Source organism: Salvelinus fontinalis, chromosome 42, assembly GCF_029448725.1.
Source record: "Salvelinus fontinalis isolate EN_2023a chromosome 42, ASM2944872v1, whole genome shotgun sequence".
Lineage (NCBI taxonomy): Eukaryota > Metazoa > Chordata > Actinopteri > Salmoniformes > Salmonidae > Salvelinus > Salvelinus fontinalis.
This window is the reverse complement of record NC_074706.1, coordinates 4,118,273-4,133,675: the sequence shown is the minus strand read 5'-3', so window position 1 is coordinate 4,133,675 and position 15,403 is coordinate 4,118,273. Positions and strand designations below refer to the sequence as shown.

General features: G+C 45.2%; 2 protein-coding genes across 2 annotated transcripts in view; both read right to left on the bottom strand.

The window, feature by feature from the left end:
- Positions 1-15,403, bottom strand: part of LOC129841598 (prostaglandin reductase 1-like) — a 297,002-nt gene that overhangs the window by 28,906 nt on the left and 252,693 nt on the right. The window lies entirely within an intron of this gene.
- LOC129841612 (N-acetylaspartate synthetase-like) lies at positions 1,767-3,954 on the bottom strand. Its single transcript, XM_055909993.1, has 3 exons — positions 3,656-3,954; positions 3,152-3,307; positions 1,767-2,818 (listed from the first exon to the last, which is right to left on the bottom strand). The coding sequence occupies exons 1-3, from the start codon at positions 3,867-3,869 to the stop codon at positions 2,424-2,426; spliced, it is 765 nt and encodes a 254-aa protein (XP_055765968.1). The 5' UTR covers positions 3,870-3,954; the 3' UTR covers positions 1,767-2,423.

Sequence of the window (15,403 nt, the reverse complement as noted above, 5' to 3'; positions counted from 1 at the left end):
TAGGCTGTAGCCTCTCTAAATTATTAAGCAAGCGACCCTACAATAAGCTATAGCCACCCTAACTTTAGCTAGCTACAGTATTTATAGGTTAGCTAGCTACGTTTAAAAGAGAGAGCTGGATTTTTGCAAGAAATAAAAACTTGTGAATGATGAGTTAGCTGATGCTGACACTCTGACCGCAGGAGGTCAAATGCATTAAAGGGGAGATGTTTAATGTTGCATCTACAATGATTGTGATGTTACTGGCTATGCCTGTCATGGACTGGTCGCTAACACATTTTTGGGAAGCAAAAACTATTCTAGAACCCTCCTCCTGAACAGGGTTCAACAACCAGTTACTGAGTGACTTTCGGTCAAGACACAAACAAGGTTATAAAGTTCAGAACCATGTTTGAACACATAAAGGGACAATCTGAAGTTCAAGCAAAAACAAACTGGGCAAACCGCTTAAGGATGGGGATGGGGAAATTTAACCAATCAAATTCAGAGACTGGGCCATAGATGCAATGACTGACCATCCATAACATAAGAATTGTAGTTTTTAAAATGTCTTGAAGCTATACAGTGACTAAGTTTGCATTTTATGTTATATTCTTCCAGAATCAACAGCTAGTATAGAGTATATCATTAATTTAAAAGTGCAAAAATGGAGTTAGCAATCACAGATTACCCCTTTAGCGCTTAAAAGTAATGAATAGACACATTCTGGCATTCAGCCTTCCAGTTTTCCCAGTTTTGGTATTGTGGATTAGCTGAACATTCAACCATTTCTTTTAACCGAAAGTATACATTTTACCCCTATGGCTTCTGTGTTTGAGAGAGAGAGGAAGTGAAACACTTCTGTGTTTGAGAGAGAGAGGAAGTGAAACACTTCTGTGTTTGAGAGTGAGAGGAAGTGAAACACTTCTGTGTTTGAGAGAGAGAGGAAGTGAAACACTTCTGTGTTTGAGAGAGAGAGGAAGTGAAACACTTCTGTGTTTGAGAGAGAGAGGAAGTGAAACACTTCTGTGTTTGAGAGAGAGAGGAAGTGAAACACTTCTGTGTTTGAGAGAGAGAGGAAGTGAAACACTTCTGTGTTTGAGAGAGAGAGGAAGTGAAACACTTCTGTGTTTGAGAGAGAGAGGAAGTGAAACACTTCTGTGTTTGAGAGAGAGGAAGTGAAACACTTTGAGAGAGAAAGGAAGTGAAACACTTCTGTGTTTGAGAGAGAGAGGAAGTGAAACACTTCTGTGCAGCATTTTGTAACTTGAACTTTTAGTGACCTGAGCTTGACGAGAACATTTCAACTTTTGGACAATTGATAACCGTTTCCTCCCAAAGGCCATTTGTAAAGACTTCTCACACTGCGTTTCTAGCTAACTCCTAAGGCTCATGCTAAACTCATGCAGAAACATTGGTTTTGTTTGAAACAGTATTCAGTGGTATTGTTTTTTTATTAGAACAAAAACAGAGTAAAAAATAAAATATGAGACCCAATAGAAAAGATAATTGGGGAAAAAATTACATTTGAGTAAATATATTTATTAGTTTATTTTGATTTTGAAAATGTAATGAATTGAAGGTTATTTGTTGATGTAAAAATTGAAATGTACAGATTTGAAGGTTGTCATTAGATTTGGGGTGTGTTATGGTCGCGAGAAATTATTGCGAAAAAAATGGGGTCCCCAGTAATTCTGGCGGGAAAATTCAAAACTGAAAAAGTTTTAATACCACTTTTGAGGTGACCATGCAGTAGGATTTTAACAGTGAGGAGACTGACGAAGTCGATGGATTTTTCTTGTCCAGTGTGAGTGTTTTTATTTGCAAGTGAAGATAGCCGGCAAAATGTGCAAGTATTTACAAAAATGATCAAATAGAGCATTTCAAACAAACCTGAGCAGCATGACGACCTGTTCCCTGTCCTGTTCCTCAAACAAAGAGTACAGGCTTCTTATAGCAATACCCAAGCCTTCTACATCTGGTCAATTAACATTCAAAGCACAGGATATACCATACAGACATGTTCAGATAAACATATGTAATAATACCAGCACACATTTCAATCAAGATGCTTTAGGCATCAATAACCTGGGACATAAACATGTCCCCCGGAATAAGCTACTAGCGCATTACACTAAATAAACCATGCACTCGAACGCACCCAATTTCCCCACCAGTTCTCTGAACAGAAGAACTGAACAGAACCCTCTTCAATCACAAGAAAAACAGGTACGTTTGCAAACAATTCTTTACCTTTAACCTAGCGATTACATACATTACGTTCTGGTGGTTTTCTTCCATTCACTAAATGGTGAAACAAGATGCTCTGAGTTCAGGGTCTCAGGGGGTTGGGTTAGAGTGTGTGCTTGCGTGTGTGGCGCGCAATCATGTGTGTGTTTGCCGGCATGTGCACTTGTGTGTTGTACTCCATCACTGTTCTGTGTTCAGTGCTGGCTGTGCGTGTTAGTCTTGTGAACGGTCATGTCCATCAGGTAGTGGTGATGACTGACCCGGTAGAAGAGCTGTTCCGGTACCGACCGGCTCACGCCAGGCGTGGCGTATCCCTTGGTGACGCCGACGCATCGGAACCCCAGAGTCTGGTAAAGCTGGTAAGCAGCCGGCAAGTAGGCCGTGGTTCCCAAGACGACAGAGAGATAACCACGGTCCGCTGCAAATTGTAGAACCTTCCACCCTCGGGCAACGCCAAACCCACGTTGCCGACAACACCGGTCCACCGACATGCGATGCAGCTCCACAGTGCCAGGTTCCCCCAGCAGGGCACAGGCCACCACTACACCCACCACACTGCCCTCCAGCACTGCAACCCACAGACAGGGGTCTGAGAGAGAAATAAGAGGGGGGGGGGGATTTGGAAATAGTGGGTTATATCAAATGATGTCCTAATCCTCCCATTTAATAAAAGCTGATGTCATTGTCTATTGACTTTTATACTTAAATGGATCCTTTTCTTGAAAGAGCCTAATCACTGACTGGTCATCCTTTTGGGGACAAAGATTTACTATACTTCTTATTTTCTATTGATGGGGTAGACCAGAATGAGCCTGGAGGCAGAGGGATCATGGTGACACATCCACAGGCACTAGCTTGTCATTTTAGATGAGTAATTATATTCAAGAATGGAGACAGGAATGAAGCCCTGGTTTTATTTTACCTATGTAATGTCCCTCGATGTCGCCCATATCCGTGAGTTTGGCGCGCTCCAGGTAACCAAGGACAACTTTCCTGCTGTAGTAGTAGCGTGCGCACAGGACAGCGAGAGGCACCAAACAAGTCAGCAAGAACGACTTGGTCGCAATACAACAAACAACTGCAAAAGACATGGCGGAAAATAGATGATTGAGTAATCTAAATGTTGACATAAAATATTCACAGGAAGGAAATGAGTTGGTACTATCGCAATCGAGCACAAATTATGCATTCTACTGCACATTTCCCAGAACTATACTAAATAATGCAATCAAATAACACATAAAACGGTATTGATGAAATATGTCAAGATAGCCTAAATGTAAATTATTACATTTATAACACATTCTCCATTGTCAAAAGCACATTTTCCCAGACTAATGCAATCAAATAACAGTGAAAACTGTAACCTTTCGATGGAATAACAGTCAATATATAAATATAAGTTGATATAAGACCTATTTCTCCCTTGTCATAGCGGCGTACAGCAGCAGGCTCTCAGGGTGATGTTTTAACCCTGTAAACGCGGTGTCCGGAACCATTTCCATCAGCCCGTCAATGAATATGCGCTCGACGTCCGGATAGTCAGCGCTTTCGAATTTACGCACAACCACACGGTCCGTTCTAAATCCATGATTCCCTTTCTGATGGTACGTTGTCACTTGGTTGTTGTTGTCTTCCATGTTATCTCACTCAGAAACTTTTTTCACGTCTCCCTGGGATAAGTAACTGACTCGCATAAGTCGTTAAATACTGTCACACCCTCTTCTTTTTCTTCTTCTGTGAGGTTTTAACGGCGGTTGGCATCCAATTTGTTGCATTACCGCCACCTACTCGACTGGAGTACAACTCCCTTACACTGCATGAAAAATAAAAATGTAATAACTTAAATAACCTACCATCTAACACTACTCACTAATTTCAAAATTATATAAAACAAAATGACCACCCTACTCCACCAATTAAATGTATTTATTCCTACCTCATGCCATCACCCTGACATCACCACTGATGTCAAGTCTCTCACACCCAAATACCTCTCTGCAGCTGCCACCACAAACTCAATTCTCTCAAATACCTCTCTGCAGCTGCCACCACAAACTCAATTCTCTCAAATACCTCTCTGCAGCTGCAACCACAAACTCAATTCTCTCAAATACCTCTCTGCAGCTGCCACCACAAACTCAATTCTCTCAAATACCTCTCTGCAGCTGCCACCACAAACTCAATTCTCTCAAATACCTCTCTGCAGCTGCCACCACAAACTCAATTCTCTCAAATACCTCTCTACAGCTGCCACCACAAACTCAATTCTCTCAAATACCTCTCTGCAGCTGCCACCACAAACTCAATTCTCTCAAATACCTCTCTGCAGCTGCCACCACAAACTCAATTCTCTCAAATACCTCTCTGCAGCTGCCACCACAAACTCAATTCTCTCAAATACCTCTCTGCAGCTGCCACCACAAACTCAATTCTCTCAAATACCTCTCTGCAGCTGCCACCACAAACTCAATTCTCTCAAATACCTCTCTGCAGCTGCCACCACAAACTCAATTTTCATTGAAATTACGTGGAAACAATGTTGATTCAACCAGTGTGTGCCAAGTGGGTAGTGTTAGAAGTTTGCTGAAATAGGTCACTTTGTGGGGTTTTAGTTGATCACAATAACGGTTGTGATATGTTGTCGTTGTTGTGCCCATGACACACCAATGTTCCCCTGGTGTTTGGCACATGACAACACAGGAACAATTACCAAAGCTTTGGCGTCAAATCATGCAGCTCCGCCCCAAAGGGCACCCTATTCCCTATGGTGCATACTATTGACCAAAGCCCTATGGGGATAGGTTGTCATTTGGGACACACACATACTCTTTCTGTTTCTTCAGGGCAGCCTAGTGGTTAGAGCGTTGGACTAGTAACCGAAAGGTTGTAAGATCAAATCCCCGAGCTGACAAGGTACAATAAGCCAGTTAACCCACTGTTCCTAGGCCATCATTGAAAATATGAATTTGTTCTTAACTGACTTGCCTAGTAAAATAAAAAAGAATCCAGATTGGCTCAGGTATCCATAAAAAGTTGCTGGCCCCAGTTCTGATTAAATAATGCTTTGGCACAGTAATGACAGAACGGCTAGTTTATTCTCCAAAACTCTGCTGCCAGCTGTCTCCTTCAGCATGTGTTGCTTTCAAAGTAGACTAATTCATATTGCAGGAAGGTGCATGGTGCACGAGTCACCAGTCAAATAGACAATATGAATAGACTATATTTAAAACATGTTACTTTGTGAATATTTTTTTAAGTATATAAAAATGCCCGACTATTTAGTGGAACCTGAAAATGAGTCAACAATCTACTATTTGTACTGTATTTCCGTCAGTACTTCTGCATGTGTTCCTCCTGCTCTGCCTTACGTCTTGTCTATTAAAACACAACACTAGGAGATGCTGTAAGACTATAACAAGAGAGCGAGAGAGGTGCCAATGGATTAGCCAGATCATAGAAACCTGGACTTTGAACTACTCCCCTCTGGGTGCAGGTACAGGGCACCCCTCGGCAAGAAAAACAGAACTAGACAATCATTTGTGCCAGGTGTGATATCCTCCTAAATAGCTCGGGCCAATGTTCCTATCCACCCAGTAAGGCCAGCAGTCTAATGTTCCTATTGACCCAGTAAGGCCAGCAGTCTAATGTTCCTACCGACCCAGTAAGGCCAGCAGTCTAATGTTCCTACGGACCCAGTAAGGCCAGCAGTCTAATGTTCCTATTGACCCAGTAAGGCCAGCAGTCTAATGTTCCTATCCACCCAGTAAGGCCAGCAGTCTAATGTTCCTATTGACCCAGTAAGGCCAGCAGGCTAGTTTATTTTTATTGGTATGTAACTGTTATGAAAGTTGTATTGTCAATTTTGTTTTGTATTTCAATGCCACTTTAAAGGTGTACATGACACTGCAACAAAATGTTCCCATGGGGACAATAAAGTCAGTAAAGTAAAGAAACTAATCGACACACAGAGGAGTAATAAGTTGTGTCTCAAATGGCACCCTGTTCCCTTTATAGTACACTACTTTGGACCAGGACCTAAGAGTAGTGCACTGCAAAGTGCACCATATTAAGGGAATATGGTGCGGTTTGAGATGCAGCCCTATAATCTAGGATGACTCATCACCGGGCAGATATCTTATGATGGATCTGTCAGAGAGCATCATGGGACATGACCAGACCAGAAGGAGCCAAAACACACATGACTGAGTGGTGGATCATACACGCAGACGCACACAAACACACCACACCACACACACACACTGGTAGATCAGTTAGAATCCATTTACACTGAGAGATAATGTTCAATGGCGTCTTCTCCCCTGAAGACACGATGACATGCTGACTGGGGAGAGAGAGGAGAACACATGAATATACACTGCTCAAAAAAATAAAGGGAACACTTAAACAAAACAATGTAACTCCAAGTCAATCACACTTCTGTGAAATCAAACTGTCCACTTAGGAAGCAACACTGATTGACAATAAATTTCACATGCTGTTGTGCAAATGGAATAGAAAAAAGGTGGAAATTATAGGCAATTAGCAAGACACCCTCAATAAAGGAGTGATTCTGCAGGTGATGACCACAGACCACTTCTCAGTTCCTATGCTTCCTGGCTGATGTTTTGGTCACTTTTGAATGCTGGCGGATCTCTCACTCTAGTGGCAGCATGAGACGGAGTCTACAACCCACACAAGTGGCTCAGGTAGTGCAGTTCATCCAGGATGGCACATCAATGCGAGCTGTGGCAAGAAGGTTTGCTGTGTCTGTCAGCGTAGTGTCCAGAGCATGGAGGCGCTACCAGGAGACAGGCCAGTACATCAGGAGACGTGGAGGAGGCCGTAGGAGGGCAACAACCAAGCAGCAGGGCCGCTACCTCCGCCTTTGTGTAAGGAGTAGCACTGCCAGAGCCCTGCAAAAGGACCTCCAGCAGGCCACAAATGTGCATGTGTCTGCTCAAACGGTCAGAAACAGACTCCATGAGGGTGGTATGAGGGCCCGACGTCCACAGGTGGGGGTTGTGCTTACAGCCCAACACCGTGCAGGACGTTTGGCATTTGCCAGACAACACCAATATTGGCAAATTTGCCACTGGCGCCCTGTGCTCTTCACAGATGCAAGCAGGTTCACACTGAGCACATGAGCACATGTGACAGACGTGACAGAGTCTGGAGACGCCGTGGAGAACGTTCTGCTGCCTGCAACATCCTCCAGCATGACCGGTTTGGCGGTGGGTCAGTCATGGTGTGGGGTGGCATTTCTTTGTGGGGCCGCACAGCCCTCCATGTGCTCGCCAGAGGTAGCCTGACTGCCATTAGGTACCGAGATGAGATCCTCAGAGCCCTTGTGAGACCATATGCTGACACATGCACATTTGTGGCCTGCTGGAGGTCATTTTGCAGGGCTCTGGCAGTGCTACTCCTTGCACAAAGGCGGAGGTAGCGGTCCTGCTGCTGGGTTGTTGCCCTCCTACGGCCTCCTCCACGTCTCCTGATGTACTGACCTGTCTCCTGGTAGCGCCTCCATGCTCTGGACACTACGCTGACAGACACAGCAAACCTTCTTGCCACAGCTCGCATTGATGTGCCATCCTGGATGAGCTGCACTACCTGAGCCACTTGTGTGGGTTGTAGACTCCGTCTCATGCTACCACTAGAGTGAGGGCACCACCAGCATTCAAAAGTGACCAAAACATCAGCCAGGAATCATAGGAACTGAGAAGTGGTCAGTGGTCACCACCTGCAGAATCACTCCTTTATTGGGGGTGTCTTGCTAATTGCCTATAATTTCCACCTTTTGTCTATTCCATTTACACAACAGCATGTGCAATTTATTGTCAATCAGTGTTGCTTCCTAAGTGGACAGTTTGATTTCACAAAAGTGTGATTGACTTGGAGTTACATTGTGTTGTTTAAGTGTTCCCTTTATTTTTTTGAGCAGTGTATATATAAACTGGGTCTGCTTCCCAAATGGCTCCCTATTCCCTATATCGTTTGGGACACACACAGGCCAGCAGGCCTGGAAGAAGGGATGGAGGGAGAGAGGGATGAGACAGATGGAGAGAGAGAGAGAGAGGCAATGAGGAGGTGGAGGAGAAAATGGAAAAGAGCATCTGGTAATTGTCCATAGTGACGTTGTTGAGTCACAGAGACGACAGACAGGACAGATTGAACCTAAAGATGGGGAGAGAGAGAGAGAGAGGGGGGAGAGAGAGAGAGAGAGAGAGGGGAGAGAGAGAGAGAGAGAGGGGGGATACAGAGAAAGAGAGATGTTATGACTAGAAATGTGACAGCTTGTGTCTGAGAATAGAGAGATGACCGAGAGAAAAGAGGGGGAACACAGAGAGCGGGCAGATGAAGTAAGATAGAGGGGAAATAGAGAGAGAGGGAAATGTAGATGGTGGTACTAGAAACTTGACAGTTTGTGTCTGAGAATAGAGAGATGGAGAGAGAGAAACAGGGGGAAGTGAAGGAGAGAAAAAGAGAGACTGGTAGATAGATGGAAGCAGGTGGGGTTATAAGAAAACATGTGGCACCATATTCCCTATATAGTGCACTTCTTTTGACCAGAGCCCGTAATGCACTATATAGGGAATAGGGTGCCATTTGGGACACATCCATCGAAGATAGACAAACAGAAGGAGGAGGGGAGACAGACAGACAGACAGACAGACAGACAGAAGGAGGAGGGGAGACAGACAGACAGACAGACAGACAGACAGACAGACAGACAGACAGACAGAAGGAGGAGGGGAGACAGACAGACAGACAGACAGACAGACAGACAGACAGACAGACAGAAGGAGGAGGGGAGACAGACAGACAGACAGACAGAAGGAGGAGGGGAGATAGACAGACAGACAGAAGGAGGAGGGGAGATAGACAGACAGACAGACAGACAGAAGGAGGAGGGGAGACAGACAGACAGACAGAAGGAGGAGGGGAGACAGACAGACAGACAGACAGAAGGAGGAGGGGAGATAGACAGACAGACAGAAGGAGGAGGGGAGATAGACAGACAGACAGAAGGAGGAGGGGAGAGAGACAGACAGACAGGAGGAGGGGAGAGAGACAGACAGACAGAAGGAGGAGGGGAGAGAGACAGACAGACAGACAGACAGACAGACGAGTAGAGAACTGTTGGCTTGTCATTCATATCTGTTCATTCTTACCCACACATGGAAAAGCTGTCAGACTTCACTGCTGTCAAAAAACGTCAACTTAGAATAACGTGGGTGTTTGGGTAAACGCATCGTTTGATCAGCCAATGACGTGACTGCGCTCAGGAGTGTCAGATTGACGCATCAGAGCACCATCATTCCCCTTTCCTCTCCTCTTTCAACCTTCCCCTACTCCACTCCCCTTTCCTCTCCTCTGCCTTATCTGCCTGCCATCCTCACTCAATCAACCCTTTACTCACCTCCCTCCCTCCCTTCATCCCTCCCTCCCTTCATCCCTCTACCTCCCTTCCTCCTCTCTCTCTCTCTCCATCCCTCTACCTCCCTTCATCCTCTCTCTCTCTCTCCATCCCTCTACCTCCCTCCCTCCTCTCTCTCTGTCTCGCCATCAATCTCCCTCTCTCTCACTTTCTCTCTCTCTCTCTCTCTTCATCCCTCTACCTCCCTCCCTCCCTCCTCTCTCTCGCTCGCTCTCTCTTCATCCCTCTACCTCCCTCCCTCCTCTCTCTCTCTCTCGCCATCAATCTCCCTCTCTCTCACTTTCTCTCTCTCTCTCTCTTCATCCCTCTACCTCCCTCCCTCCCTCCTCTCTCTCGCTCGCTCTCTCTTCATCCCTCTACCTCCCTCCCTCCTCTCTCTCTCTCTCTCTCTCTCCATCCCTCTACCTCCCTTTCTCCTTCTCTCTCTCTCTCGCCATCAATCTCCCTCTCTCTCGCTTTCTCTCTCTCTCTCTTCATCCCTCCCTCCCTCCCTCCCTCCCTCCCTCCCTCCCTCCCTCCCTCCCTCCCTCCCTCCCTCTCTCTCTCTCTCTCCATCCCTATCCCTCTCCATCCCTCCAGTCAGTCTGTGTTTGGTGTTACCAGTAGCTCGTCACGGCTCTGAGACAGACTCGCCCTACCTACACCCTGTTTGGTCCCTACCTCGTTATAGTGATGACTCTATCTCTGTCCCAAATAGAACCCTATTTCCTATGTAGTCCATTACTTTTGATCAGGGCCCACAGGGTTGTGCATTTAGGACACAGCCTCTATAGAGTGGAGAAGGCCTATATCAGGGTTATCCAAGCGAATTTGGGCCAAGGGAGATTTTATTTGGCCCCCAAGTTTTCTGAATCCCAGGGAGGGGGGGACCTTAAAGACTGTAAAAACACCAGCAAATCAGCTACAAGTCATTTTAATTTTGTAAATCTGTTCCAAATCATTCTCACGCACAACAGAGATATATGTGATCGTATGGAAACAAGATTTGAGATGATGCTGTATAAGTCAAATATTAGATCTGTTTGGGATTCTTGCGGGTCAATTTGCAGTCTACAAATTATTTTTAATTATTTTCCGTTCCTCTGAATACTACTACAAGAAGAAATCGTCCCGTGGCTGAATCGAGTTGATGATCCCTGGCCTATATTATGGAGAACACTCTGTAAGATATGGTAATAATAAACCCCTGCTAGGATATGGAAGTTGATTGCACACACACACACACCACCACGCCCACACACAACACAGCTAAACCAGTATGTTTTGAGCGTCAGAGAAGGGAGAAGTAGAGAGGTTGTAGGACAGAGGCTCTCGGTTAATTCAAAACAAACTGTCAATTCAGATAGAGACCACTAAAGACTAGTTGTACTGTGGGGTAGCCACGCCTCTAACCAGACCCACACCTCTAACCACACTCCCACCAGCAGCTTAATAGCTAATCATCATGGTGGGCGTTCCCCTGCTCAGACCTCCAAGCATCCACTAATGGTTGCGTGCCACATCATCAAATCTGCAGTCGGGCACCAGTTTGCTATAACATACTGTATTATGTGTTGGCTGATATATTCATTTTCTTTTATTGCTTTGGTACTATTTTCACAAGTATGTGATGAGAGAAAATAAGAAACTGCTCTTGCTAGCATCACTGCTCTTGTTAGCATCACTGCTCTTGTTAGCATCACTGCTCTTGCTAGCATCACTGCTCTTGCTAGCATCACTGCTCTTGTTAGCATCACTGCTCTTGCTAGCATCACTGCTCTTGTTAGCATCACTGCTCTTGTTAGCATCACTGCTCTTGTTAGCATCACTGCTCTTGTTAGCATCACTGCTCTTGCTAGCATCACTGCTCTTGTTAGCATCACTGCTCTTGCTAGCATCACTGCTCTTGTTAGCATCACTGCTCTTGTTAGCATCACTGCTCTTGCTAGCATCACTGCTCATGTTAGCATCACTGCTCTTGCTAGCATCACTGCTCTTTATTAAGCTTTACGTATTGGCTTCAAGGCCTTCGTCAGAACTTACCACAAGTATGTGGTAAAATGTCTTAACTCTCAGTACAAAACTCAAAACTTTAAGCACACAAAATCCCAGTAACTGTTTCACCAAACCCAATCAGTGTTTCATCTAGAAATACCTTTCATATAAAGTAACTGCTTTTCACAATGCAATGCTCACAATACTTTTCATGTTACGAATCCCGCCGAAGATGGTGCCTCTTCCCGTTCGGGCGGCGCTCGGCTGTCGTCGTCTCCGGCCTACTAGCTGCCACCGATCCCCTTTTCTGTTTCATTTAGTTGTGTCTAATTTGTTGCACCTGTTTGGTGTTTAGGTTTGGTTGTGGGCTATTTCAACCCAGTTGGCCCGCCGGCTTCTGTGCGGCTTGTTATTCTGTTTGTGATGTCGTATTTTTCTTGTGGTGTCTGTTCCAAGTGGATTTTGTCCTGTTTGTTTTGGACTGTACTTGACGCGCCCTTGTATGTGTGGCGTAGCCGTCTCGTTATATATCTTTTTGGAATATTAAATCCACTTGCTACTCACTACCCTGCTCTCTGCGCCTGACTCCTTCATCACCACTATTGGAATTGTGACATTTCATATGATTCTCTTCTCATTTGTTTGAAGACATTTGACCATCACTTAATCCAACTACACTTAATGGTTAATCACTGAACCATTTGGTAAACCTATACATTGTAAACTCCTTTGTCTACTATATATAGATTTAGAGAACTATAGAAATAAAATGTGAGTTTGTAAAGTAGAAACATCAAATTGACATGTATGATACATGATAACCATACATAATGACTAGTCAGTATTGTAACCATACATAATGACTAGTCAGTATATAACCATACATAATGACTAGTCAGTATATAACCATACATCATGACTAGTCAGTATTGTAACCATACATAATGACTAGTCAGTATATAACCATACATAATGACTAGTCAGTATTGTAACCATACATAATGACTAGTCAGTATATAACCATACATCATGACTAGTCAGTATTGATAATTGACATGTATGATACATGATAACCATACATAATGACTAGTCAGTATTGTAACCATACATCATGACTAGTCAGTATTGATAATTGACATGTATGATACATGATAACCATACATAATGACTAGTCAGTATTGATAATTGACATGTATGATACATGATAACCATACATAATGACTAGTCAGTATTGATAATTGACATGTATGATACATGATAACCATACATCATGACTAATCCTTATTGCTAATTGATTCCACATAGTGGTAACCACAATTGGTCACCATATAAAAGGGGGTGTGAACACTTGACATTTCTTTCAACATGGAGCAGATAGACAGCAGGGAGAGGAAGAAACCAAAGAGCTCCTGGGGGCCATCAGAGAGGTGGGCCCCGTCAAAGATGTCAGAGAGGTGGGCATGGGCCCCGTCAAAAAGGTCAAAGAGGTGAGTATGGGCTCCATAAAAAAGGTCAAAGAGGTGGGCATGGACCCCGTCAAAAAGGTCAAAGAGGTGGGCATGGACCCCGTCAAAAAGGTCAAAGAGGTGGGCATGGACCCCGTCAAAAAGGTCAAAGAGGTGGGCATGGACCCCGTCAAAAAGGTCAAAGAGGTGGGCATGGACCCCATCAAAAAGGTCAGAGAGGTGGGCATGGACCCCATCAAAAAGGTCAAAGAGGTGGGCATGGACCCCATCAAAACGGTCAAAGAGGTGGGCATGGACCCCGTCAAAAAGGTCGAAGAGGTGGGCATGGACCCCGTCAAAAAGGTCAAAGAGGTGGGCATGGACCCCGTCAAAAAGGTCAAAGAGGTGGGCATGGACCCCATCAAAAAGGTCAAAGAGGTGGGCATGGACCCCATCAAAAAGGTCAAAGAGGTGGGCATGGACCCCGTCAAAACGGTCAAAGAGGTGGGCATGGACCCCGTCAAAAAGGTCGAAGAGGTGGGCATGGACCCCGTCAAAAAGGTCAAAGAGGTGGGCATGGACCCCGTCAAAAAGGTCAAAGAGGTGGGCATGGACCCCATCAAAAAGGTCAAAGAGGTGGGCATGGACCCCATCAAAAAGGTCAAAGAGGTGGGCATGGACCCCGTCAAAAAGGTTAAAGAGGTGGGCATGGACCCCGTCAAAACGGTCAAAGAGGTGGGCATGGACCCCGTCAAAACGGTCAAAGAGGTGGGCATGGACCCCGTCAAAAAGGTCAAAGAGGTGGGCATGGACCCCGTCAAAAAGGTTAAGAGGTGGGCATGGACCCCATCAAAAAGGTCAAAGAGGTGGGCATGGACCCCGTCAAAAAGGTCAAAGAGGTGGGCTTGGACCCCGTCAAAAAGGTTAAAGAGGTGGGCATGGACCCCATCAAAAAGGTCAAAGAGGTGGGCATGGACCCCATCAAAAAGGTCAAAGAGGTGGGTATGGACCTGGCCATGAATGAGGCATGCAAAGACATCAATGCAGAACCAATGGTGGATAAAACTATTAGTCACACCCTGATCTGTTTCACCTGTCCTTGTGCTTGTCTCCACCCCCTCCAGGTGTTGCCCATCTTCCCCATTATCCCCTGATAATTTATACCTGTGTTTTCTGTCTGTGCCAGTTCGTCTTGTTTTGTTAAGTCAACCAGCGTGTTGCTCCTGCTTTTTCCTTTTCTCTGTTTTTGCTAGTCCTCCCGGTTTTGACCCTTGCCTGCCTTGACTCTGAACCTGCCTGCCTGACCATACTGACTGCCCTGACCTCGAGCCTGCCTGACCATACTGCCTGCCCTGACCTCGAGCCTGCCTGACCATACTGCCTGCCCTGACCTCGAGCCTGCCTGACCATACTGCCTGCCCTGACATCCAGCCTGCCTGACCATACTGCCTGCCCTGACATCCAGCCTGCCTGACCATACTGCCTGCCACTCTGTACCTCCTGGACTCTGACCTTGTTATGATCTTTTGCCTGTCCACGACCATTCTCTTGCCTGCCCCTTGGATACTAATAAATATCAGAGACTCAAACCATCTGCCTCCTGTGTCTGCATCTGGGTCTCGCCATGTGCCATTATACAACTAAATTGAAAAGATATCTATTATGGTGATTAAACCAATGTTGTTATTACATTTCACAATAAACTTACACTGCCGTTCAAAAGTTTAGGGTGACTTAGAAATGTCCTTGTTTTTGAATGAAAAGCTCATTTAAATCGTACCCGCAAAACACCAGTCTCAACGTCAACAGTGAAGAGGCGACTCCGGGATGCTGGTGTCTGTGTTCTTTTGCCTATCTTAATCTTTTCCTTTTATTGACCAGTCTGAGATATGGCTTTTTCTTTGCAACTCTGCCTAGAAGACCAGCATCCCGGAGTCGCCCCTTCACTGTTGACATTGAGACTGATGTTTTGAGGATGCTATTTAATGAAGCTGCCTGTTGAGGACTTGTGAGGCGTCTGTTTCTCAAACTAGACACTCTAATGTACTTGTCCTCTTGCTCAGTTGTGCACCGTGGCCTCCCACTCCTCTTTCTATTCTGGTTAGAGCCAGTTTGCTCTGTTATGTGAAGGGAGTAGTACACAGAGTTGTATTAGATCTTCAGTTTCATGGACTAGCCTTCATTTCTCAGAACAAGAATAAACTGACGAGTTTGAGAAGAAAGGTCTTTGTTTCTGGCCATTTTGAGCCCTTAACGAACCCACTAATGCTGATGCTCTAGATACTCAACTAGTCTAAAGAAGGCCAGTTTTATT

Excerpts from the sequence above, each read along its gene's own strand:
- LOC129841612 (XM_055909993.1), bottom strand. The coding sequence starts at position 3,869 with ATGGAAGACAACAACAACCAAGTGACAACGTACCATCAGAAAGGGAAT. Across the intron at positions 3,308-3,655 it reads GCTGTACGCCGCTATGACAA|TTGTTTGTTGTATTGCGACC; the intron begins GGGAGAAATAGG and ends TGTCTTTTGCAG. Across the intron at positions 2,819-3,151 it reads CATCGAGGGACATTACATAG|ACCCCTGTCTGTGGGTTGCA; the intron begins GTAAAATAAAAC and ends TTTCTCTCTCAG.